Genomic DNA, 26,292 nt, shown 5'->3' on the forward strand with positions numbered 1-26,292 from the left:
GGGGGAGGTGCTGGGACAGGGCCCAGGCCTGGTGGGTCCAATGCTGAGCTCACATCTGCTCCACCATGTGATGTTGTTTAAAAACACTGTTTACAAGTCTCACAGTACCGACTGTAAACCACCAGTGTTGGCTTCAATGTGTACACACACACACACACACACACACACACACACACACACACACACACACACACACACACACACACACACACACACACACACACACACACACACACACACACACACACAGTCTTACCTCTCTGTGGAAACGTCTGTGCTCACTTCGGCCCTGTCTGGCTCCGCCCCTCCCCGACTCGTCCACCTCCATTTTCTCCTGGTTCTCCAGCTCCAACGCCTCCAACTTCTCAATAACACCGGAGCGACTGCAGACCAACACAATGATGTTAAATTAATAACAAAGCATTCATTCCTTATTAACTCTTAGGTTAATAAGTCCTGGTCCTCAGCTGGACTCTCTGTGGTCCCAGTATGATCTGTTACTCAGACTGGTTTCTCTCCCAGCACAGACTCCGCTGCTGGTTCCACCTCATCATTGGGTTGAGCTTCACACTTCATGGTGTTTTCATAAATTCTTGTCTTTCTAACTCCGACTTCTCTCTCACCGGAGCTCGGCAAATTTACTGCTTCTACTTCACATTAAAAGCTTTCCCCTGGTGAACCGACAGGAGGCTTTTATTTTGAAGCAGCGATAGGAAATACAGTTCGTTGGTGGTGATGCTTTTCTTCTACCATATATGTCTGTTCTGCACCTTTGCACTTCTGGATGTAAAACTTCATCAATTTATCCTGTTAGAAATTCTGTCATAATCAGCCTTGACCTTTGACCTTTAAAATCTAATCAGTTCATCCTTGAGTTTAAACGAAACACTTGTGCCAAAGACACTCCCTGAAGGTTCCTGAAGGTTCCTGGGGTGTCGTGTCAGGAGAACCGGACAGACGGAGAACCTGAAAACTTAAAGCCTCCGGTCACAGCTGTCGGCGGCACCGAGGACAGAAAACTACGTCTGGAGAATCGATCTGGAAAAACAAAGACTCAATCTGTGACGGGGTACGCTGCCGACTGACCGACTCCCACACAGACTCTTTCCTCTGACGGAGGAATCTGAATGAGATGAGGAAGAGGCCGAGTGGTACGACTCGTTTCATGCTGCCCTCGCTTCTTGACATAAAGGAGAGGACAAATTTCCACCATGTGATCGTTTGAGGCAAGAATATATATTTGACAAGGCCGGATCAACACGAGTCCTGCTTGTATTAATGACGTTAGCCAATCACGTTTCCCCGGACTAACGACCTGCAGCAGCAGCAGCGTGTGATGAGAACGCACGAGCCTGTTGACTTTTATCTGCTCGTTTATCAAGGATCAAATAAAGTTCAGTTTGGTTTAGTTTCTCGTTTCCTCTCTCAGTTTTTTTTTATGCACAATATCCACCTAGAAAGTAAATATATAAAAGCTGAAAAAGAAAGATCATGTGATTTTTATAAACTCTCTGTGTGTGCGTCTTCCAGGGTGTGTACGCTTCTCAGGTGGAGATATAAATTTTGGCAAGTAGCACAAGCATTTCCTGTTCTCTCACTGGCTGAACCAGCCATAAATTTGAATATTTATTTCTGCCATTGAAGCTTTAAAGAGTAACCGACACTAAAACCACTTTATGAATTAATAAATCACATGTACTGTCACTTTATTACAAAAGTGATTGATCCTGGTCCCTGAAATGTTCATTACAACAGACACAGAGAGGAAAATGATTTAGTTCACCATGTGCAATAATTAACAAACACCATCTGTGCAATATCCTTCATCCACTCCTATTTTTGTTATATTTAAATACCTAATTATACATATTAAATTATGATCTCTTATATGATATTAACATTTTGCTGTTTTTATTTCTGTGTACTGTCCACTTTGCTGCTCTAACACTGCAAATTTTCCCACTGTGGGACTAATAATAAGCTCTATCTTATCTAATCTTATAATAATTAATGACATTTCCTGGGGCAACACGCCACCAAACTGTGAGGCAGCGTCACATTCACCCACCGCCCCAAACACACCGAGTTTGGATTCATTCTTTGAATTTGTTAATAAAAAAATAGGACATTAAGTTGCTCTTTAATAGTGAATCTACTAATAAATTCTCTGTTTTATCCTTTATTTCATAGTTAACTTTAGTGGCTATTTCTTAAGCATTAATTCTTTTTTTTATGTCTTTATTACAGATGAGTTGTTATAAACTGATCTGATGTGAAATCAGGTAAAAGTGATGTTGTGTCTGAGAGTCTCTCTGCACCAGACTCTCTCAGATGGACCAGTGACGTCATGTGTTTATGAGGCAGCGTGTGGCCACGCCTCCTTTTCCCTCTCATGCCTGGTATGGATGGAGGGACTGGAACGAACAGGAAGCTGGCTCTGGGAGGAAAAAGATGACCCCCCGCCTCACCCACTGGGTCTGTGTGAAACGTGACCATCTCTGGTGCATGAGAGTGCAAAACCTGCGACTCTACACGAACGGCACAGAGGCTGTTTATACAGTCTGAGCTTCAGTTAGTAACACTGCTGACAAAAAAGGAAACTGACGCGAAGGGGTGATTATTAAGAGACAGATTTGGTCTGAGAGAAAGACTCAGATATGCAAACATCAAAAATCCCAGTATGTCTTTATTTCACCAAATGCAGCCTTTTCTCTCTTTCCGTGTGTGTGTGTGTGTGTGTGTGTGTGTGTGTGCATGCCTTTATAAGGAGAGGCCAGAGGCTCTCATGTGTATCCAGACCACAGCGTCTGCAGCTCGGAGCTGAGATTCCTAGAAAGCATCTGCCGAGCTGCTTCATCAGGATAAATCACAGACTGATTCACTTGTCAGTGACAGTCAGGTGTTGTGAGGCTAAGAACATCACTTCCTCTATAGGTTAAAGGTCGTACATAAAAGATTTTTAAAACAATAATACAGCAGCAAACATCTGTTTTCTATGTGAAGATGTGGTGGAGTAATGAGAATCCTACGAGCTGCTGAAGGCTCCAGCTGGTTCCTCTTCTCCTCCATGTGTCGGTAACGTGAAGGTTCATAATGTGACACGTCTGTTTTCATCAGTGACGGCTACAGCAGACATGCTAACGTTAGCTAACCTCCTGTTACCTATATTATAAATGCATTCAGAAAATGTTGCTATCGCTACATATGGACACAGAAATACAAAAATGCATAAATAAAGAAATGTAAAAATACTGAAATATCCTTTTTTTTTCAAAAATCAAAAACAAATTTATTTTGTATTTACTTATGTATTTAATGAGTTATTTCTGCAATTATTTATTTATGCATGCCAATGTCATATTTTGTCCTCCATACAGCAGCTGCAGAGCAACTTTCACTATTAATGAACTGGTTTTAAAAAGTTCAGTTTGTTCAACCTGTGAAAACAGTTGTAAAAAGTCTTTAGGCAGAAATTTGAGACTATAAATTTAGAGGAAAAAGTCTGTGTTTCAAACTGGACACACACAAGTTTGAAAGATGTTGCATTATGGGGATTGTAGGATTCAGTTTTTATGGAGCTTAAGTCAAGAAATATCAGATATTTTTGCAGGGTTGTGGAAAAAAAAAAAAAAACAAGAAATGTTTTATTAAGAAAGCTATAAAAAAAATGATGCTCTTAACTTTAAAAACTTTGCTTCTTTTAAAGCCAAAGAGCTGAGAAAGGTAAAGACATGAGGTGAGACTGTGAAGAGACATTTAGAGACACAGTTAAAGGTGAGTAAGGAACGGGTGCTGACCTCCTCTCGGGGCTGAGGACGGCCTCCCTCTCCTGCCTGTCGGGGCTCCTGAACCGGCTCCTCTTCTCGGCCTTCCTGGCCTCGGCCTCCAGGCGCCTGGCGTGGTGGCCGTAGGCGTGGCCCCCCCTCTGGTTGGCCGGGTGACTGTCGGTGCTCGTCACCGTGCTGCCGCTGGCGTCCGAGTCCAAAGAGCTGACCGAGCCGCTGATGTGGGACCCGTTGGAGAGCAGGGAGCTGCCGGAGGGGAAGGGGTCGCTGGGGGCTGGGGAGAGGCAGCGGGGGACTCCTCCCAGGCTGGAGCAGGAGCCGGTGGGGGAGAGCAGGTCGCCGGGCGGCTGCAGCGGCGAGCTGTGCAGCGCCACGCCTCCCCGGTCCACCTCATCACCGTTCACCGAACCAGCGTCTGAGCCGTGGCCCACAGACGCACCGTCACCTTGACGACGAGAGGAGCAGAGGGTCACGATAAACTTTACTTCCTGTTATTATCTGTATCTGATTCACAAACACGGTCTGGGTTCTTCTATACACAGGTGTTACTCCTCTCTACCTGTGGAGGCCAGTGGTGATCCTGGCGGCAGGTCGGCAGCGGCCCAGACCGCCGCCCCCTCGGCCTCCCTCTGGTTCAGCTCCTCCTGCCAGATTATGGAGCTGGAGTCCGGGACCTTCTCCGCCTCGGGGATCCCAGAGCCGGTCACCGCCACCTTGGCTGGACCTGGCTCCTGGACACGAGCACACGAGCACACGAACACGTCAGGAACAGGAAGAGGAAAAAAGGAGGATGCGTTATCAACCGATGACACGAACCCTCTTTGTTACCTGGGAGGTCGTGGGCTCCACCTTGCGTTTCTTCTTCTGGTTCTGTTTGTTTGTTCGGGGGTAAACCACCAGCTGCTCGCTCCACCTGGAAACAGGCGGAGAGTGTTTTCTGAGTGTTACCTGTGCATGAACATCCTTCTCCACCCAAACCACCAGCAACACACAGCGAGGCCACTCACCCGTTGATGATCTCTTTATTCTCCCCTCTGATGAAGTACTCCTGCTCCGGCGTGACGATGCACAGGGAGTTCTTCTGGCCCGTCTTCGGCTCGGCGTCGACGACGTCTGTGCAGAGGTTCATGTTCACGGTGCCCTGAGGCAGCGTGCTCGGCTGCAGGAGACACACGACAAACACCTGCTTATTGCACATCCTGTGTACTGGTGTTATTTCACACTAGAATCACCTCTGGTTGTCTGCCTCCGCCACTCAGACTAGTTCCAGGTTAAAAAAGTGTTTTGTGAGATCACCACAACTCTGACCTTTGACCCTTGAACACCGAAATCTAATCAATTCACCCTCGAGTCCAAGTGAACGTTTGTCCAAAATTTAAATAAAGTCTGTCAAGGCGTCACTGAGATCGTGACCGTGAGAAAGAGAGGACGGACAACACAAAAACCATGAGGCTCTGGCTCTGACCGGCGCCGGCGTGGAGGAATAACATTCTTAAAAAAGGAAACCAATTAGTTGTTCATTTCTCTTTTTTCATATTTTCTACTGCTCTTTAATAAAACAAAAGTATTTCTTATCCAGTTACTTGATTAATCGATGGAATCATCGGTAGCTTCAGCCCTCGTGTCATTTCACCCGCGGATTAAAGTGAGAACGGAATAATATCAAAGAGCATCTGCAGGAGTGGGACGAATGTGGAAAAAATGTAAATGGAAGCTTGAGTCACTGGTTTCCATCCGTGTCCATCAACTGGTTTGTTTCCATACTGGTTTGGAGACTGCCCAGTTAAACACTAATATCACGGGTGCTGACAGCCCCTCAGTTCCTCGCCTGCCTCTCTTCCAGAGGCAGAACTCGGGCCACGTCAGGCCCGTACCGTACGGACACTCGGCTGTGATCACCAGCTCACCGTGGTAACACGTCCGACCCTTTCAGACAGCGGCGGGACGGCGGACTGAAGCTGATTTGTGTGAGATCAGTGGAGAGTGCGGAGCTTTGTCTGCTTTTGTAAACCGGCTCCAACACTGAGGAAACTCTCTGCAGGAACCCAGAGACGTGCTCATCGGTCTGCTGTAGGTTCCCCGTGTGTTCTGTGAACTTATTGTCTCGTTAACATGAGAGTGAAAACGTCCACTGGACTTCCTCTCCGACGTGCCCTGTGTCTGCCGCTCTGTTATCAGCCTCCGCTGGGCTCTGCTGGCTACAGATGTAAAACAGGTGCTGGGTCTCTTTCCAGCTCCTTTTAAGGCCACTGAACACAGATCCAGCTTTATTAAGATCTGCCTGTAAACCCCCGGGGGCTGCCAAATATGGCAATTACACTGCGTCGCACTTCAGACACTGGAAGAATTTCCCTCGCTGGAAAAAAAAGAGAAAAGAAAAAACTGATCGAGTTTGAGAAGAAGTAGCAGAGACTCTGTCTGAGCAGCGAGGAGCCTGCAGTGTGATAACAGCTGAGATACCAGTGGTAACATATACACACGACGTACGTTCAGTACCTAATCAATCACCACTGATCGTGCCTTTCTGATCAAACACTTCCGGGAACTGTAGAGCCACAGGATCTAAACGCAGAAACTAAGTCAGGAGGTCAAATCCGTAGAACTGAAAGGATTAGAGCTGCAGCGATTAGTCTGAGTGATCTATTGATAGAAAACTAAATACGAAGCTGCTTTGATAATTGATTAACGATGGTTTCAGTTTACTGCCTTTCATTTTACAGCGGTATCATTCTACCGTTTCCATGGAGACGGTTGATTTGCTGCCATTAGCACTTGTGACACCTGTGATCCTCCTTCCTTTGGTCACTAAAGGTCTTTTGTGCAACAGTTTAACTTGAAGTGATTCTTTACGTATAAGACTAAGATGAGGAAGAAGATTTAAGGTGATTTATGCCACCGGCCCCGGGACCTTTAGGACACGGAAACATATTGAAAGTGTATTTGCTGTGATACGTGGAGTGTAGTTTGTATGACGCTCAGCTGAGGTGAAGGAGGAGCTCACAGAGTTTAATCTGTCCGACTCGTTGGTCTTTAGATTCGCAAAGTCCAGCTGATCCGGCTGCTCAAAGTATAACAGCAGCTACTCCAGCAAAACAAAGGAGACGTATCTGCCAAGGCTTCCATTCAAACACAAACAAGTGGTAGTGGGTTTGATTTCTACTCAACTGGGCCAATTCCATATCCTCCAATTGTGTCTGTCTTCCATCAGGACGACTATTCTTAGCTTAGCTATGGAGTATTATTAAAAGAAACGACTTTCTCACAGACTCCTCCTGAGATTTCAGCTGTGGCGGCTGACATGACACCAAGGGCTATAAAACACAGAGAGACAATAGAGCCCACAGGGGGCTGATGGGTAAAATACTTTATACTGAAAAAACAAGAAGGGATGTGTCTATAAGATAATTACCCCCAGGCTAAAATCTTTACTTTCCAAAAACTAGAATCACCTCCTCGTGGCTGTCTGCCTCCGTCTGCCTCCGCCACTCAGACTAGTTTCAGATTACGTCCCCGTTTATTCAGAGTTTATAAGAAGATAAAATATCAACCATTTGTGGGAAGTCTTTAGTTATAGCTCAAAAGTGTTTTGTGAGGTCACAGTGACTTTGACCCTTGACCTTTAGCCACTAAAATCTAATCAGTTTATCGATGAGTCCTAGTGAATGTTTGTGCCAAATTTGCAGAGGGTCCGTCTAGGCGGTGGCGAGATATCGCGTCCACGAGAACGGGACGGACAGATGGACAACCTGAAAACAACATGGTGTGCGGAGGAATAAAAAGAGATGTGACTATGAGGTAATTACCCGCAAGTTAAAATCTTTACTTCTTATTTCTAACTTTCCAAAAAAAAAAAAAAAAAGAAACTGTGAAAGCAGCATGAAAACAGAAATCACCAGCAGCAGCTGTGGAGTTAAACGGACTAAGTCACTCCATAAATGATAAATCGTCCAGGAGGCTTTTTACGGGCCGAAGGCTCTGGAGAGGAGACCGCTGTTTTATATGGTGCGTGCTCCTCGACACAGTGCCCTCCATCAGGACTCTCCGCACACCGGAGCTGTACAGTTACACATTATTCTGACTCTGTGACGGACCGGCTTTAATATTCTGAAACACGAGGCCGGTCTGGACTGAATAAAAACGTCCTCATGGTCACTGACCCTTTGACCCCTGCAGCCTGATGAATCACGTATGTAACCAGTGATGTTCCTGATAAAGTGCTGCTCTCACTGCTGAGCCGTGGAGCCGGCTTCTCTCTGTGGCGGGGCCGTGGGTGGAATGTTTGGGTCTGGGGCAGATCTGACGTTTCCTCTGTGGTTTTCAGGGGCTGGAGCTCCTTTCTCCTGCTCTCCGCGGTCCCGCCGGCCGCAGGCTCACTGCAGTTCACCAAATAAGGGCATTGGAGGAGGAATGCTGCTTCAGACCAGAGAGCATCTTTCCCTCTGGTCGTGGTGAAAATAGTTGAGCTTTAAGAGGCCACAGCTTCAGATAGCACCCTGCTGTCTGCTGGGCAGAAAATAGAAGACGATGTCATCGCTGCCTGGACCTCGTTCTTCGAGAGGAAATCAGAAAACACGGAGCATCGATGTGGGAGAGACACTTTTTATCTTTATAATTTAAAGATGTAGTGACTGAGTCCTGAAGACAATCTGTCCTGTGATGTTTCTATCATCATCGTATTTGTATAAAGCACACGCTCCCTAACGTATCATCAGTGAATGAAAACCTTATGACTCAACTCGGTTGATTTCTTATCCAACATGCTGATAAAAGCCACGAGTCCAGATGATGTCAGCGATCCCGGATCAACCTTAGTGCCGAGCTTAAAGCGATAGTTCGTGTAATTTGACGTGGGGTTGTGTGAGCTACAAATCTCTGCTCTAAAAAACTTTATTTTGAAAGTTTCCACCACTTTTTCTGCCGTCAAACAGACTTTTACTTTGGAACTACATACGGCCGCTGAACTACTGTATTCCTACGCACAAGTGCATCTATGGCGTGCGCTGTATTACTTCACAGATTAGCTGTTTGAGTCAGACAGAGCTAACGATAGGTGGTTGAGAAAATGTAGTTCCAAAGTAAAAGTCTGTTTGACGGCAGACGAAGTGGTGAAATTTTCAAAATAAAGTGAAGACTTCAGTACGGCAGCTCGTCACTCAGCTCCTGTGCCCCCGCCGCTTCTCTAAACTGAATCTACTGCAGGTAACACATTGACTACAGATAAGTACCTCACACAACGCCACGCCTAATAACCCGAACCATCACAATCTGCCTCACCCGCTCGCTCATGCTCTCACATCCCTGATGAGGACAGTGCCTCAAAAGTTCTGACAGTCAGAGTCCACACCTGTCTGAATACTCAGGATTTCTCTGACCTCTCAGTTCAGGACGCACCTTGAGATCCTCAGGTAAAAGGTCTTTAGTCTGTTCCAGAGACCTGGTTGAAAACTGAAGGGGACAGAGCCCCGAGGATCTGGATCGATCTGCCTGAAGGAAACAGCTCATCTGAGTCTCTTCTTTACTTTTATCTTCTTAACTTTTATCTGAGAGCTTTTCCTGGTTTTACTGAAGTTTTATTTTCCCTTGAATTTTGAATGACTCTGTTTTTTATAAACCTGACTTTATTTTTTCTTTGACTTGTTTATGTCTCGTCTGTTTTATTTTGCTGCAAATTGTTTTTACACTGAATTTTCAGATTAAAACAGCAAGAAATAATTAGTGATCTTTAGATTTTCTTCCGTGAGGCAGAACCAGGCTCGCTGCTCCTCTCTGTTTCCGCTCTTTATAAAAAGCAAGAATGTGAGTACGTGGAAATGTAAAACTATTCTACTAACAAGTGGAGAAATCTGTCTTTCTGTCGTTCGATTTCTTCACAGCTACTCATCCGTTCGACTTCATACTCTGCTGAGGAACCGGAGAAAGTGCAGCGTCCACCGTGAAGGACTTGGATGAAGAAACGAAAAGAGGAACATTAAAACGACGGCTGTAAAGACGCTGGGCACGGGGCAACGCATCCACGTACACCCACGTCATCGACGCGTTGCAGAAACGGCTGCGCCCGGTCAACGTGTACAAGCTGCAGCTACAAAACCTGTACAGGATCATCTGAAGTGTGGGAGTATTTCTGACAGAGACCCGAGCTCTGCACACTGGAAACGTCTTATCACAGCAGATCAACAGCTGTTCACGGTCACTGGGTACGAAACCATCACATAGCGCTTTGTTTAAGACGTGACAGCAACACAGCACTTCTTTGTTTACTTTTTGTCAGCCTCAAATCATATAAATGAAATGGACAAAATATTAGGAACACCTCTCAGTTTAACCCAGTACAGTTCATCAGACAAATCGCAGCCTCCACAACGACCGAGTCGAATGACGAGGATGAGAACGTATAAAGTTCTTAAACCACTGGAACCAAGATTTTAATAGTCTTTAATGTTTCATTTATTTTTATTTTGTTTTGACTTTTTGTTTTCATTAATTTATTGTTTTTATTAAGCTTATTAAGTTTATTGACGAAAATTTTTTTTCACATCTGGTCTTCATTATTTGGTTTTTATTTAATAATAATAATAATAATAATAATAATAATAATAATAATAAGTTAATAATAAGCTTGACTGGAACACAGCTCTCTGCACCACAGAGTGAGAAAAGATCGGAGAAAAAAATAAGAAAAAGAAAAATGTCTATGCAAGAAGTTGGAAAACAAACTGCTGATAAAATACAGTCATCGCTCCTCTGAGGAAGAGCTCTCTTTCTGTCATGCGTTGCCATGACAACAGTTATTAAACTAAGCTAATGTGATGAAATTCAATCAATTACTAAGAGCATACGTGGAAGGAAAAAAATACTTCTGACATCTTTTTACTTTCTGTCAGAACTAAACATGAAGGACGCTTGACGTCAGGCTGCTGAAGTGTCTCAATATGAGGAGCTGAAAATACTTTTTTATGGAGGTGCTGTGAGGCGTGAACTCCTCGTTATGAGAGGCGTAGCAGAGATAATGTGATCAAAAGAGCAATAAGACAAACAGAGAGAGGGCGTGGCCTGTGTAAATCTCTCCTCTATATAAAAGCCACATGAGAGGAGCGGGCGCTGTGGATCTAAGCCTCAACCCTGACCTCAGACAAATCACATCTGTCCTCCACCGGTGGCTCGAGCCACAGTGTAAACAATGATGGGTTTAATGAGATCGGGACCATTAACGTGTCGTTATCAGAGTTCCTATCCTCGGGGTCCGCGGCACAAAGCAGCCATTTCCCTGACCCACTTCTCCTGCCTCGCCGAGCAGATGAAAAGAGCGCAGGACAATGAGGCAGACAGTTTTGGAATCACTGTTACAATGAGAGGAAAACACAACTGCACACCAGCCTGGGTGTCACTGGAAACACACATTACACAGTGGAAACATGCACACGCACTCAAGCAAACACAACCAAGTTTCCTCCCATTGTCATCACTGGCAACACAAAGAGATTCACCACATGCGACTTCAAACGGCTGGCTCGCAGACACAGGGACGGCCGGCTGCTCTCCCCTCAGAGAGTCCAGCTCTCTCCGACACACCTGCTGACGGGCTCCTTCATTTTAAAAATAAAAAACACGAGGTCACTAGTTAAAGCACCAGTTAACCATAAATCACCTCCTCGAAGTCACAAATCAGACTATTCTCAGATTTCACCCCCGTTGAGTCGTATAAAATATGAACCACTTGTGTGAAGTCTTGAGTTGTGACGAAAAAGTGTTTTATGATGTCACAGTGACCTTGACCTTTGACCTTTGACCACCAAAATCTAAGCAGTTCATCTTTGAGTCCTAGTGAAAGTTTGTGCCAAATTTAAAGAAGTTTGGTCGAGGTGCTGCCGAGATCGTGTCCACGGGAATGGGATGGACGGACGGACAGCCTTAAAACAACTCGGCTCCTGCTCTTTGCTGTCGCCGGCGTTTCATCTTCTCGCCACATGTAAAAGTCAGCGCCTGTGTCGCTGGTGTCGAGCCGCTGGTGTGTGGCCCCCCCTCTGTGTTTACACATAAGCGGTGGAATCTCCAGCCCGATCAGCCGGTGTGGGTCACCTGTGTCACATTCCCCCGGCGACACACCACCACCACCACAAACACAGGATTACAACAGGCACAGAGAGGTAACTCCCCAGCCTCGTACTCTGAGGTCCTCTAATCCTCTTTGCTGCTTATTGAGGAATCTGTCTGCGCTTTAACTGCCAGTGTTTCACCAACATATTTTACTTAATGTGAGTGAAATGATGGAACTAGAGGAAACACGGTGCTTGTCTCAATTGCTCCATTCACCCCCTCTATGATAGAGAGTGGGTTTTCAGTGAGGTGGCACATTTTCAACACTGCTGACTTGGTTGTTTTTTTAATGTTTATCCTCCATCAGATAAGCCTGCAGCTTCCTCATCACATTCACAGGCAGCGCTTGGAAAAACCGTACACACCCTGCCAACAGATGAGCCACTTGATGAATGTGAATACACGCGACGTGACAGAGGTTAAAGCTGGAAACACGCTATAAGAGATGGAGAGATTCAGATTGGAAATTTATCGGGGGACGTAACGAGCGTTTCATTAAGCATGCATGCGTCGTCCACACGGCGCACCAAAGAAACATATAACGCTTCCTGCAGCGTTTTAGCTTCACTTCAGTTCACAACCTGGTTGCCATGGAACGAGAGGAGGAAGGATGAGAGGCAACACTTACCGATTCGTCCAGGGCAAATCGCAGACAGCCGTGTTCGTACAGCACGAAGAATCTCCTCTGCCATTTCTGTCAGGAGAAAGTGTCTCTGTCAGAGAAGCCTGATATTGAACCACAGTAGCTCAGTGTTTCCCCATTTTATTAATTTCATGTCGTGAAGTTGCAATTACAAGATGCTGCAGGGGGCTTTTAATTTGAAACGGTGGATAAATTGGAGACGCTTGTTGACTTGCTGTTGATAAATTGACTGTTCATGGCTCACTCTGAAGTTTTCCAGTACCGTATATTTACATTAATATTTACATTAGATGAACTATTTGTAAGTTTTGCTATTGCTACATAGATAACATTAGCATTAACAGCTGTTTTAGTCTTGCTGAGATCTTTAGCGATCGTTACGTTTACAAGACAAAAGGTTATAATTCATCCTCTGCGCAGCTAATTAAAGAGTAATTAGATATCATTAGATAACTAGCAGCATAGGGAAGAGACGAGATGGGCCAACCAGGCCGGGGCTAGCTGGTTAGCATGCTAACTTCAGTAGAAGAAAATACGTGGTAAAAACAAGAGTTAAAATCGGTGTTTGTTTCCACATCTGGAGACAGATGTTGGTGAGTAAATAAAGTTTGATGCTGAACAGACTGGTAAGTAAACAGCTATTGATGCTAACGTTAGCTATGTAGCAATAGCAAAAACTAACAAACAGCTCCCTTAAGCTGTTATATATTTCCACAATTGTCTGATGGTTGAACATCTTGCAGAGCTTCAGCTGTTGTTGTGTTCAGAATACAAAAGGTTATAATCAGAGAGTGACGAGACGCGGCTAGCTGGTTAGCGTGCTAACCTAATGTAGAAGCAAAACAAAAGGGTTTCCTTCCACCTCTGGAGACAGCTGTTGGTGAGTACCGACATTTCCTCCTAGACTGTTAAGTAAACAACTGCTTATGCTAACGTTAGCTATGTAGCAACAGCGAAACTGACATATAGCTCCTTTAATGAAGGAGAAGGAAAAGCATATAAATGCACTGTAATCACAGTACGTGTATATCCTTGTTAACGGCACGTCTATGTACAGGCTCTTACCCGGGATCTCTGCATAGGATTGTCGAAGTCAGTTCCCTCGGGGGCCAAGCACAGCCATCCACCATAAATAGGTTTAGCCTGTGAGAGTGGAGAGAGGAAAAAAAAAAAAGAGCAATTTAGGTAATCATTAAAACTACAAGACAGTGTGAGTTGAGGGGGGATGGTCGGGGGGAGAGAGGGTGTAAATATGGGGGAGAGAAGCCTTTTGGGGTCCAGATGTTGCCTCTGTTCTCACAGCTCATGTTGCAGCCACACAGAGAGCCTTTTGGTTTGATGACATGTCTGATTCTCTCTCTCTCTCTCTCTCTCTCTTCTGACTGGTGTCATTGTCAAAACACACAAACATATCTACACACAGGCGCCAGATTCACCTCCTGGACTTGTTTGACCACAAACTACCTCAGTCCCAACAGTTGAAAAGACATGGAAACATATAAACAGAGGCTGGGCACTGACTCGATCTCCTCTCCGTTAACACTCACAGTCTCTGCTTTAAGTGTTAACCATTAGTGTGCAGCTCTCATTCCAGCACCACCACACCCCCCCAACCTCTTCCACAAAACTAACATGTCTGATTATTCTAATACCGGGCCTGTTACCGCTCCATGTCACTGCATGCCTGCCATAAATATATATGTGCCTTGTTTCAACTTGTGTGGACGTGCCTACGACGGCAGCGTCGATGAAGCTGAAACCATTAAAAAGGTTATTTTGGAGGGAAAGAAAGTCGTGACCCAAATAAATCTAATCACTGTGGTAATGTGACAGAACGAAGACGAACGGTGTCGGTCGATGTTTTTGCCGTCCTGCGCCGAGACAGACTCGACAGGAGAGGACGAGAACATGGAGCGGCCGTTTCACAAACTTTCAGATGGCAGACGACGAACACATCCCTGGATCTGATCGCACACTTACAACAACACACAATGGTGCTGACTTCCTGTGCACTGATCCTGCAGTGAACCCCACACCACCACCCCTCCAGCCTGGAGGTGTACAGAGAGCCTGTGGTCTGAGGCCACGTCACCTCCTCGCTACAGGAAATCAGCGGTGAAAATAAGAATATTAATGATGGCTGAATTCCATTTAGCTGCTTCAGTTTCAGGATGGGGGGGCGTGGGCGGAGGGGGGGGGGGGGAGCTGGGCCAAAGATCATATGACAATCTTTTTGAGTAGAATCACAACCCACGATCTGATCTGCATCCTGATTTTATTGTGAAGAAAATCAGACTGGAAGTTGTCATTTGCATCTTTGCGCCGCTACTCTTCACCATTGATGACGTTTTCTGTTTACGAACTGTCACAATCAAGCAGACTTTCTTCTTCTGGAGTATTTGTTTGAACTAGAGCTGCACAATTAACCAGAATTACAAAAAAAAAACAAAAAAAATTTTCAGTGAAAAAATTAGCATTTCAACTGAAATCGTGACTCATCAAAATATGAAAAAGTCTTGGTCTCTTGTGCTAATTTCCTCCTTCATGAAAACTGTTTTTATGACTCACCTGTTTACATTTTATTAAGGCTTAAAGTTGTGGAGAATTGAGGGCGTGGCCTCTTTGAGTGACTGGTGGGTGAGTGTATGCTCGCCACAAACCGTTATGCAATGAAGTCTCAGCTCCACACACGCCCCTCCTCTTTTTTGGATTAGCTGGGAGTTAGGGGGCGGAGTCAGACACCGCCAAGATGGCAACGGTGGAGCAGCTCACTCTGAGCTTCAAAACCGCTCTTCAGAAACCTGTGGGTGACGTCACAGAGGCTACATCCATCTTTATTTACAGTCTCTGCGACAGACCAGTATTCTCAGGTCTGTGTTTTCTGAAGAGCATTTTGAAAAGCTTTGAAAACATCGGCTCACGTTGGAGCTGAGGCCAAACACTGAAAGATGGAGTCATCTTTTCAAGTTGGTCTGTATTAGCGCGGACGTGTGGGTGACAAGAACAAACACAGCTGGGCGTGACACCGTGTAAAATCATCCTGCTATCACAACAGTGATCCTGAATAGAAAAGTCCTCCTCACAAACACTGTGTTGGCACAAAGCCATGGGTGGGAGCCATCGTGTATTTAGCATGAAGATGAGCAGCCTGCAGTCAGTGTCTGTGCTGGAACATTTGGTACGTGTTAAAGCTATAGCTCTGTAAAGTTTGACTCCACTCTGTATCTGTTAGTCATAACCTCACAGAGTGGGATATGGAGCTGCGGCCTCTGGGAACCTCTACTCTCATTTCCCAACCCCTCACTTCCTCTCCCTCCCTGTGACTCCCGCTCCCACTCCTTAAGTCCCATCACATCCCCGGCCCGTCTTTCTCCGAACCCTCCCACGTACATGTAAACCTCAGCCTGCCTGCATCCTCCATCACTGTCCTGCCTCCCACCGCCACCTCCAGCGGATAGTGTGATCACTGTTCTCCTGACGAACACTTCGACTCTCCGGGGGCCAAAAAAAAAGTGAAAACCGTGACACCGTGGCTGGAGCTCATGGGGAAATTAAAAAAAAAAAAAAAAACTCCCCTTGGAGCACATTGACTGAAATAAAAGATTTCACCCCGGCTCCAGCAGCAGCCCCTCCCCCGGCCCACCTTTTATACTAGCAGTGTTGAACAAAGAGTTTGTTTATATTGGATACTGTCCTTCCGACATTCAGCTCTGTTCCCTTTGCATAACTTTTCCATGCGGGCTATCTGTTTCAAAGCTGCATTCTCAAGCTCCAGCTCCTTTTAAGTCCTGAATAACTTTCATTTAATTTCAGGCTCAAATTCACACAGTAAATTACCTATTCACCATGTTTTAACAGCGTTACACGGCTTCACTGGAGCTTTCTGTTTTACTGGGTTGTGGAGTTTATCCCCTCTAAGTCAGCCCGCATCAGTTTACAGAGTTTACAAAGCTTTGCCTTCACCTTGGGCCTGTCGAACAAGACTCAGGAGTTTAACACTGTTTACGTGGTGTTACATAATACAGCTTTAGACCAGTAATGGACTGGTGTGTGTAGCACTAACTAGTCTGGGGGCTGCCCAGATAGAATCGTTACAAAACCTGCTTGTGCAACTGAGCTCCCTGCTAACTGTTTGGATAGCTGACAGACTGCAGACATTGTCAAAAGCCTGTGGGCAACTGGAACAACAGTGATGAGCCAGCACTGATGGCATATCACTGTCGAGGGCCGGGGCGGTAAAGCCTCTCTGGTTCCAGGTGGCGTCATACGGGGTGTGGGAACGAGGTTCGGCCAGGTCACGGGGAGATTTTGAGGAAGTGATGTAACCGCGGGTCACCTATCCTGACTCAGGAGTCTGACATTTAAATGGTTAACCTGCAATAACCTCAGTGGAGCAAGAGATACACACTTTTGAAAAAGAAATGAAGCCTGTGCCACACACACACACACACACACACACTCACAGAGGGAAGTGGATGCTGACATCGCTTTTTGGCTCTTGAGCCACGTTCAAGGGCCCAACTGGGCCTCATCGTCTTGGATCAATTACAAGACACAACAAAGACAAACTAATGATCTGAGAGAGAGAGGAAGAGAGACTCAGGAAACTCATAATGTGATCTCCACGGCTGAGTGGAGCTCCTCTTTATCTTTAGCTCCACTCATCTTCAATCAGGTTCCCAATAACCTCCACACAGTGCTCTCCAGTCCGCCTGGAGTACACAGCCACAACAAACAACTGCAGATAAACAACAGCTGGGGGGGGGGGGGGGGGTGTTAATAAGCAATCACAGAGACCAAACTGCTGAGCAAATGTGAGCTCTGCAATTAAAGAAATTCACTTTCACCAGTCTGTCAGAGAGAGAGAGGGGACTGAGGAGGAGAGAAGAAACCTGAGATGTGATGCGTAATAGCCAAAATAAACACCACAACTTCACCTACTTCATACCTGTGATTGCCACATACAGCTGTTATAAAGGCTGTAACCAACACATATCCGTTATAACTCCTTGGTTTCCTTTTATAACTGTCAGCCTACATTCTTACAGCCTTACACAGCCCACCAGTCATCGTTTCACTGCCCACACTTTGGCAGAAAAGGATTTGTCTTAGGATCTTAATGTAAACATTTTCGCCTACCTGGGTCAGATCCTGGTCCGTCAGCAGATGCAGCTCCCGAGGTTTGAAGCAGTTCTGACATTTACTTTTGTTGAAGAAGTTCGCCTGGAATTTCCTGCAGGGGTTTTCTTTAGCGGTAGACATTATATTTCAGTTGTTAATTTCTCTTTACGGGACTTTAATGTTGTAATTCCGCTGTTTTTCTTGTGCGTCTCTTCTGGACTAACTCCAGTAAAAAATAAAAAATAAAAAAAAAAGACCAAACAGGAGTTGAACTCTTCGGGGGAGGACGTTCAAATCAAACCCTTCTCCAATTGCTGCTTCCCAATAAATAATTAGCTGCCATCAAGCCAGCCTTCTCATCACCCAGCCAGTGATGAATGCCTCTCAGTCCATGGCCTGCAACCACAAAGCGAGAAAAGGTGGCTAATATCCTGTTAGCTCTGCCAATGGATTTCCAGAATCAATAACGTGATGCCGAGAGCCGCAAAAACAACATTTGCACACCGTTATCGCCTTCCAGCTCCTGGGGCGATAGTGTCCATTAGGCAACCACGCACTCCCATGCGAAGGCAAGGACCCAGCCCAAAACAAAAGCTCGCAGTCGGGCAGCGGAGCTACTCTCCCATCCGCAGCAGCAGAGTCAGTCCATGCGAAGTTCATCCAGCGCTCGGCTTTGCTAGGCTACGGTTAGCTCGGTTAGCTAGCTCACAGACAGGCTACTAGCAAATGAAAGCTTCTCCTGGCTGGCGTCTTCAACTTGACTTTTAAAAAAAAAAAAAAAAAAAAAAAAAAAAAAAAAGAAAAGAAAAGAAAGAGACGGTCCAGAAGAATCCACACGGATCCCGAGCTTTTTCTCCCAGACGGAGGCGCTGCATGCGGAGAGAGAGCCCCTCACGGCCGGTCACAGTTGGCAAAAGGAGTATTTAGGGTTTGGTTCCATAACTAGCCTCATTAGCAGCATTAGGTTTATTTTCTTCTCTCCCAACGGAGCGAGGGGGGGGGGGGGGGGACAGAGCACACATACACACACTCACACACACACACACAGACACTCACTCACTCACACAAGCGCCTGGAATTCTGTGGGATCTCGCGATAACTGCTCACTATCGCCACCTGCAGAGAGAACACAGTCACTGAACTGTTTTAATACTAAATAGAAGCTTTATAAGAAATAAAATAAAATAAAATAATATTCATAAAAATATAATAATACTAATAAAATAATAATATTGATAATAATAACAACAATAATAATAACAATAATAGTAATAGTAATAATAATTATTATATAAAACTAAATTTAGATAGAAAAATAAATAAAGATATTACTAGTATGTTGTTTATTGTTTTAGATTTGTTGATAACGTGAATTGCAGATAATAATAATATTATTATTATTATTATTATAAAACTATTTAAATATAAAGATTATGAAGATATTACTAGTATGTTATTGTCTATTGGTCTAGATTTGTTGATAATGTGAGTTCGAAAAATGTCTTCCATACAAATATCTTCTTATCAATGAGGTCAGGGAAGTTGCTTTTAAAATCACAGGCCTTGTTGTTAACTGTTGAAACTGTTGGTTTGTCTTTGTGTTTGTTTGTGTTGGTTTATTTAAAACATGTAACTACATCTGTCAAATAAAGGAGTAAAAAAACACATTGTTTCCCCTCTAAAATGTGATGCAGGATAATTATAAAGTAATGAAACGTTACAAAATATTCCAGTAAAATACGTGTACCTCAACTTTTTGAATCAATAAAAATAAATCAGTCAAAACGTCAAGTGAGGCCTCACATGATGTCCATCTCTTCATGCTGGCAACAAGGGAACATGCCTCAGATACTACCCACCACATATGTGTGTATTAATGGCTGAGTCAAGCAGAGGCTATTCTAAGCAGCAGGTTACAGTGGACAGCAGTGGGTCAGACACACAGACAGACAGAGGAGGAGAGCTGTATGAATGGACTGAGGACACGGAGGCAGGAGAAGAGCCCTGTTACCTAACTAAACCCAGAGAGAACAACAGTCAGTCCTGCTGAAGGATTAGCTCCTGCTCCGTGCTGTAAGTGAACCAAGAATAACACAGATTACAAGTGTGTGTGTGTTTGTGTGTGTCTGTTGTGTGGCTACTGTAGACGTGTCTTTCACAAGTCGACTAACTCAATCATGCGTCAGCTCAGACACAGTGCTGAGCTGGGAGCTGGGGCTCATATGTCATCATAAATACTGGCTTTAATGTGGATTAACGTTTATCTCAATGTGTTTTCCCATATAAACCTGGACAAGTAGCTTATAAGTGTGAGCCTCCCCTTTGCCCCCCCTCGGGGTATCCTATGACAATATCCTGGAGGTGACATAGTGCAGGCATTCTGTGGCCACTGCACGGCCAGAATATATTTAGCTGTTCTTCTCTAACTCACTTTACATGGTAAGTGTGTTAGCAAGGCCACCGAATACAAAGTCTGACCCCAGGGAGTTTAACACAGTCAGAGCGGAAAGCTGCAGTTTGTCACAGTAAAAACAGACACAGGTACAGATCTGACATGTTGGTGTGTCAGTCAGGAATCAGCTCATATTGTCCACTGTACAACAGCTATTTGACATGTTTTGGAAACTCACTTATTGCTGATATTTAGACGAGGAAAACAGGAATCTGTCCAGGAAATATGAAGAAGGTGGTAGCAGCTAGTTAGCTGAGCTTAGCACAAAAAACTGGAAGCAACTGTCCAAGGGGAAAAAAATCCACTCATAATGATAATAATAATAATAATAACAACAACAATAATAATAATAATAATAATAATAATAATAAACATATGCATACAAATAATAATACAAAATAAAAAATAAAAGCATGAGACATGTAAAAATATGTGAAATATTTAAAAGAGGTGTGAAATTAATGTTTTTAGAAGCGATTTAAAATAAGATACTGATTTACAAATCTAAGCTCATCAGGCAGGTCGGTCCACAGTTTAATATATAAAAAAACAGTGTAAAAGTGAAAACAAGAAATAACATAAAACCTTTGGACAGAGCCTGTTTTCTGTTTTCAGTCTGTACGCTAAGCTAAGCTAACTGGCTGCTGGCTCAAGTGTGATAGTGGTAGTTTATCAATCTTCTAGATTTATGCCACAAAATGTCAAACTGTTACTTCACAATGCAGAACCAGTAGCTCCAGATGTTGAAGGCTGACTTACATATTACTCAGATTTCACTCTTCCCACTGTAAACAGGAAGAGACACATGATAGAGAGAAGTATTGTCTCACAGCCTGAGGGGAAGGTACTATCTCACACACATGATTAACTTGGACAGATATCTGCTGACATCCTATGAATTTACACAACAGTAGGGACTCTTACTGTTTCCATGAAATACACTGATAAGCTGAGACCTGATAAAAAACCACCAGCCATTATTGGTCTCCATGATTGAATCAATACCAAACACAAAGAGGAGTCGTAGATAAAGGAAAATACATAGAGAGTGGATTATCAGCATTCAGATAACTGAGATGAGGTCAGTAATTACTGTCACATCCACATGTTTTTTTGTTTGTATTAGTTACCGACACCTTTGGAGACCTAAACCCTGATCCTGGTTCTTCTGAATCAGGACTGTAGGTCTGTTCTGACTCTGTGCTCTCCCCTCTACAGATCATGGCCCTGCCCTTTGTGGTGGTGTTGCCCCTGCTGATAGTCGTGGCAGCGGGGGTGTACTACATCTACAATGAGGTCATACGGTTCATGTCCAAGTCCTTGGTGCGAAACAAAGTGGTGGTGATCACGGACGCTGTGTCCGGGGTGGGGACTGGTAAATAATCCTACATGTGTTTTTAATATTTAACCTTATTTCATTAGCATGGAGGTTTTTGTTTTCACCCGTCTGTCAGCAGATTGTATGAAAAGCAGATTCCATGAAATTTCACCAGACTTTTAAACCTGGGAGGCAATGATGTGATTCAGATCTCTTATTATACACCACACTGACCCACTGAGTTATGGTTGGCGGTTTTGCATCTTTCCAATTTTAATTTGCCATCACTGAAATTCTAAGAGCATATTGCTTTGATGGACAGTTATAAGGCAATAGTTATGAATTTTTAGGAAATACACTTATTCGATATAGTAGATTGATAACATGCAGAATATGAAGCTGAGGTAAAGAGGCTGTTAGCATATCTTAGCATAAAGAAAGACAGCAGGGGGAAACAGCTAGCTTAGCTCTGTCCAAAATGTAAAAACTTTACTGTAAGTAATGTCTTAGTGAGCGTTTAGAGGTGCTGGTGCTGGAATGTTTCTGTAACTTTGGATAGAGCCAGGATAATATTCCCTGCCTATTTCTAATCTTTATGCTAGGCTAAGCTAATTGCCTCCTGGCTCTAGCTTTTTATACACAGTCTATGCTCTAGCTTCATATTTAGCGTACAGACAGTGGAGAGGTATCAGTCTTGTTAAAACACAAATACAAAGACTGAAGTGTGACACATAACCCCACAAAACAAGATATAACCTTTTTATCTACAATCTGTTGATATAACCTGGTAATTAGTTAGATTTAGAGGAGCTAGCACAAAGATTTTGTTACCTTTGAGTGAAGCCATATTAGCTGTTTCACACAGGTTTTAGCATGTATGCTAATCTTAGCTTCATGTTTAAAGTAAACCTTGATATTTTGGGAAATATGATTCTCATGTTTTGTTGAGAGTTCGATAAGTAGATCAATACCACTCTCATACAGTAGCTGTAATATATGTAGATGCAGCCAGTTAGCAACCAGTTAGCTTAGGTTAGCATACAAACCTGGAAACTGGGAAATAGCTAGCCTGGCTATATGTCAAACTGCCTTCCAGCTCCTCTAAAGCTCACTCAAAAACCAAAGTTAAAACAGTTTGTAGGTTAATGGGGAGTTGAGTGTCTTTAAATTGATGTAAGCTAATCGGCTAACAGCTGTAGCTTTGTATTTAATGTACAACTTTAACTCTCAGTAAAAAAAAGCTATTGCACATAACACGTTTCCTCTCTGTTGGTCTGTTCAGAGTGTGCCCATCTCTTCCATAAGGGCGGTGCCAGGCTGATCCTGGGTGGGACTAACTGGGATAAACTGGAGTCTCTGTACGACTCTCTGACCAGTGACGCTGACCCCAGAGAGGTGAGGAGATTAGATCAATCAAAATGGTGCATCAGTTTCATCATAAACACGCCAGACTCTGAGAAAACACCTCCAAACTAACACCATCACTCTTCACTGTTTGCTCCGGTACACATTATCATGTCTATTAATACACACTGGAAACTAAGCAGTATGATAACAGTTCTTATTTTAGAGCCCTCCAATAGCCATTAGGAATTAACACATGACGGCGACATGATGAAGTGGGTTTAAAGTTAAAGCAGGAGATCAGCAGGTTCTGTCCTTGTATTTATCACAGTCCTCCGCTCCGTGGCCTCCTCCCACTTCACCATGTCGTCCTCCGATCGACACAATGGCAGGATATCCTCTCTGACAACACACTGTCCTCCATCAAGCCTCTGCACACAGACCAGAACAGATGTCTCCCGGAGAAAAACAGACAGTAGATAACAACATCACCCAGTTTACAAAGATATGGACTCACTCATATTGATGTTGAGTTGTCGGTGACACAGATTATGGAAATGGAAAATATGTTTCCCATTGACGTTGTCCTCAGGGCAGCATGTGTAGCACATTTATTTATTTATTGTCTCTTTAACAGGACAATGCACGACACGTTTACTGTAGCAGACATAGCTAAGCTAAAAGCTAATTTTCACCTGCGGTACCTGGGCAGAGGCCTCCAGTGATGGGCAGGTTGTGGAAGTAAAAGATAACAGTCGTGGTGATTTAAAACCTTAACCTTAAACAAAAGACATTAATATGAAACCATGCGCCTGATATTTTCAGTTCTGGGCAACAGCAGTGGATTATATGTTATTAAAATAGATTTTTATATTATAATGATATATTTTTCCTGTCATCACTACAAACTTAATGATTCAGCTTTAACACATCTTTTATCATCTTATCTTGTTAATGCAAGAAGCCTTGACATGATTACACAATACCAACATATGTTGTTAATACAAGAAACTTTTGTATATTTTTAGCAGGCTTAATTATAAAGCCGTTATTAGAGAGGACAGGAAATGAGAGGGCAGAAATATGTGGAATGACATGAAACAAAGGTCGTGACTTGAACTAAATGTTCTTGTGGTTCGTGGTCAGCACCGACACCCAGGAACAAAACACTTGCCTCATTATTACATGGGACACTGGGTCTTGAGTAAATTCATTTCCCACAAATGTAGAGATATTTTTTAATCTGGAAAAAGCATATTTAAGAGGATTTATGATGTTTCCACGCACAGTAAAGTAACAGTAAAAGTAACAGTCTTGTGTCTCTTGTGTCTTGTGTCTGTCCAGACTTTTGCCCCCAAACTGGTGATCCTGGACTTCAGTGACATGGACAGCATGGAGGACGTGGTGTCCGAGGTGCTGGAGTGTTACGGCTGCGTGGACGTGCTGATCTGTAACAGCAGCATGAAGCTGAAGGCGCCCATACAGAGCGTCTCCCTGGAAATGGACAGAAACATCATGGACGTCAACTACTTCGGCCCCAGCGCTTTGGCCAAAGGTGGGCCGGACATCCCGGAGATAATCAATACAGTATCAATGCTGTTATGATTGAACTCTAAATGGTAATGTGTCCAAACACTGTGGCAGGTGTTCTTCCGACAATGATCTCAAGAAGGTCGGGGCACATTTTGCTGGTGAACAGCATCCAGGGCCGACTGGCCGTCCCCTTCAGAAGCTCATGTGAGTCCTCACCCAAAGTCTCCGGTCTCGTCTCTTACAGCATCGAACCAGCGGAGCTAAAAACTGCACTACAGTAGATGTTAATGCAAGAAACTCTGACATGACTACACAATACCAACATATGTTGTTAATACAAGAAACTTCCTCTTGTATATTTTTTAGCTTCTTTTGCTCTGTATTTTCTCTCTGTGAAACGATGCTCACTGTTCCCTTCAGCTCTCATTTTCTTGGTGGTTTCACACCTGAAGCTCTGTTCTCACAGTGTTGGAGTTACAGACAGGAAGTGACATGACAGAAACACGTAGACACACCGTGTCCTCTGTAATGTCTGGAATGAGACTGAGACTCTGGGGGCGAGTCACACCTGCTTCTGTGTTGTGTGTTTGTCAGACGCGGCGTCGAAGCACGCGGCGCAGGCCTTCTTCGACTGCCTGCGGGCTGAGGTGGAGGAGTATGGGATCGTCGTCAGCACCATCAGTCACACCTTCATCGACGCCTCCCACCACCCCCTGGCTGCTGGAGAGCCCGCCCCCAAGACAAACGCCCTGGCTGCATGTGAGTACAACCACTTGGTGGCGTTGGTGCAGAGGAAACAGACAAACTGTTTTCATAATGTTCAAATGATCCTTTTTTAAATCTACACGTGTCCGTTCCCTCCACAGTTATCGCCAGTCAGCTGACCCACGGCGTGCGCCCGTCCGTCCTGGCCAATGAGATTCTGCAGACGGTGAACAGAAAGAGGAAGGAGGTTGTGCTGGCCCACCCCATCCCCCGGGTGGCTCTCTGCCTCCGCTCCTTCTGCCCCCCCTTCCTCTTCGCTGTGCTGGCTGCTGGAGTGAAGGACTCGGTGCTGACCGAGCAGATGTAGGAGAGAAGCTGGAAGTTCAGAGGGAATCAGACAGACGTGAAATAAAGCACGAGATGATTGGAAATATTAGATCTGTGATAGTGTTTGACAAAGTTGGACGACCCTCAGGGAGCCTGAAGCCTCCTGGTTCAACATGTGGCAGTTTGTTTATGGCAATTTAATTAATAATTGAATATTCGTCTGTTAATACTTATCAATAATAACCACTAAAGTGAAAATTTTCCACTGTGGTTTTATAACTTTTACTTGAAAATAAAGAATCTCATTATTTCTTCTTATGGACGAGAACAGAACAAAACTCTGACTATTCTAAAGGTAGATTTTAATCAGTCAGAGAGTCAGTCTGAATGTATTCTATATTCTGTCATTATTATCATTACCAATAATAATGATGATGATAATAATAATAATAATTATTATAATAACTTTATTTGTGTTGCACCTTTCATACAATAAATGCAACTTTACATAAAAGAAATTACATGAACCAAGTGTTTTACATGAAAAAGAAGAAGATAAAAACATGAATGTAAAATAAGATGGAATAATAATAAAATGATAATGTAGAAAAATAAAAATGAAAAATAAATGAAATAAATAAATAAAAGTTAAAAATATAATTCATATATATATATATATATATATATATATATATATATATATATATATATATATATGTATGACTGTAATACACACTGGAGTGTGGTTCAGCAGTGGATGTCTTTCTGTGTGTGTCCTGCAGGTGGCAGCAGTGTTTAGTTATTAACGACTGTGGGTTGAGACGCTGATGAGTTTAACCTTTGGCGACTTCCTGTCACAATCAGCTGTTTATCTGAGGGAGAGAGTCCCAGTGTTTGTTCTGCTGAAATATGAATGGATCAGTCAGTTATGAAAAAGTGTGATGAATAAACATGAAATGATGACCTTTGA

The 26,292-nt window shown here is 43.9% G+C and overlaps 2 protein-coding genes across 4 annotated transcripts in view; one reads left to right on the forward strand and one right to left on the reverse strand.

The window, feature by feature from the left end:
- mpripb (myosin phosphatase Rho interacting protein b) overlaps positions 1–18,665 on the reverse strand; it is a 38,864-nt gene extending 20,199 nt beyond the window's left edge. For 2 of the 3 annotated variants that reach the window (XM_023404111.2, XM_023404110.2), the window contains exons 1-8: positions 17,662–18,660; positions 13,588–13,665; positions 12,508–12,573; positions 4,793–4,944; positions 4,614–4,698; positions 4,345–4,516; positions 3,798–4,230; positions 257–383 (exon numbers count right to left, since the gene is read on the reverse strand). In XM_023404111.2, coding sequence (XP_023259879.1) covers positions 257–383; positions 3,798–4,230; positions 4,345–4,516; positions 4,614–4,698; positions 4,793–4,944; positions 12,508–12,573; positions 13,588–13,665; positions 17,662–17,784 — 1,236 coding nt within the window. In that variant the 5' untranslated portion in view covers positions 17,785–18,660. Of the gene's footprint in view, positions 1–256; positions 384–3,797; positions 4,231–4,344; positions 4,517–4,613; positions 4,699–4,792; positions 4,945–12,507; positions 12,574–13,587; positions 13,666–17,661 lie in introns of all 3 variants that reach the window. The other variant, XM_023404108.2, reaches the window with a different exon arrangement.
- An 892-nt stretch (positions 18,666–19,557) lies between these two features.
- On the forward strand, positions 19,558–26,292 carry dhrs7cb (dehydrogenase/reductase (SDR family) member 7Cb). Its single transcript, XM_023404113.2, has 7 exons — positions 19,558–19,716; positions 21,314–21,470; positions 22,696–22,808; positions 24,102–24,312; positions 24,402–24,494; positions 24,885–25,049; positions 25,157–26,292. The coding sequence occupies exons 2-7, from the start codon at positions 21,317–21,319 to the stop codon at positions 25,360–25,362; spliced, it is 942 nt and encodes a 313-aa protein (XP_023259881.1). The 5' UTR covers positions 19,558–19,716; positions 21,314–21,316; the 3' UTR covers positions 25,363–26,292.

Source organism: Seriola lalandi, unplaced genomic scaffold (assembly GCF_002814215.2).
Source record: "Seriola lalandi dorsalis isolate HSWRI2012SDOR001 ecotype SW California unplaced genomic scaffold, Sedor1 jcf7180002054221, whole genome shotgun sequence".
NCBI classification, from domain to species: Eukaryota; Metazoa; Chordata; class Actinopteri; order Carangiformes; family Carangidae; genus Seriola; species Seriola lalandi.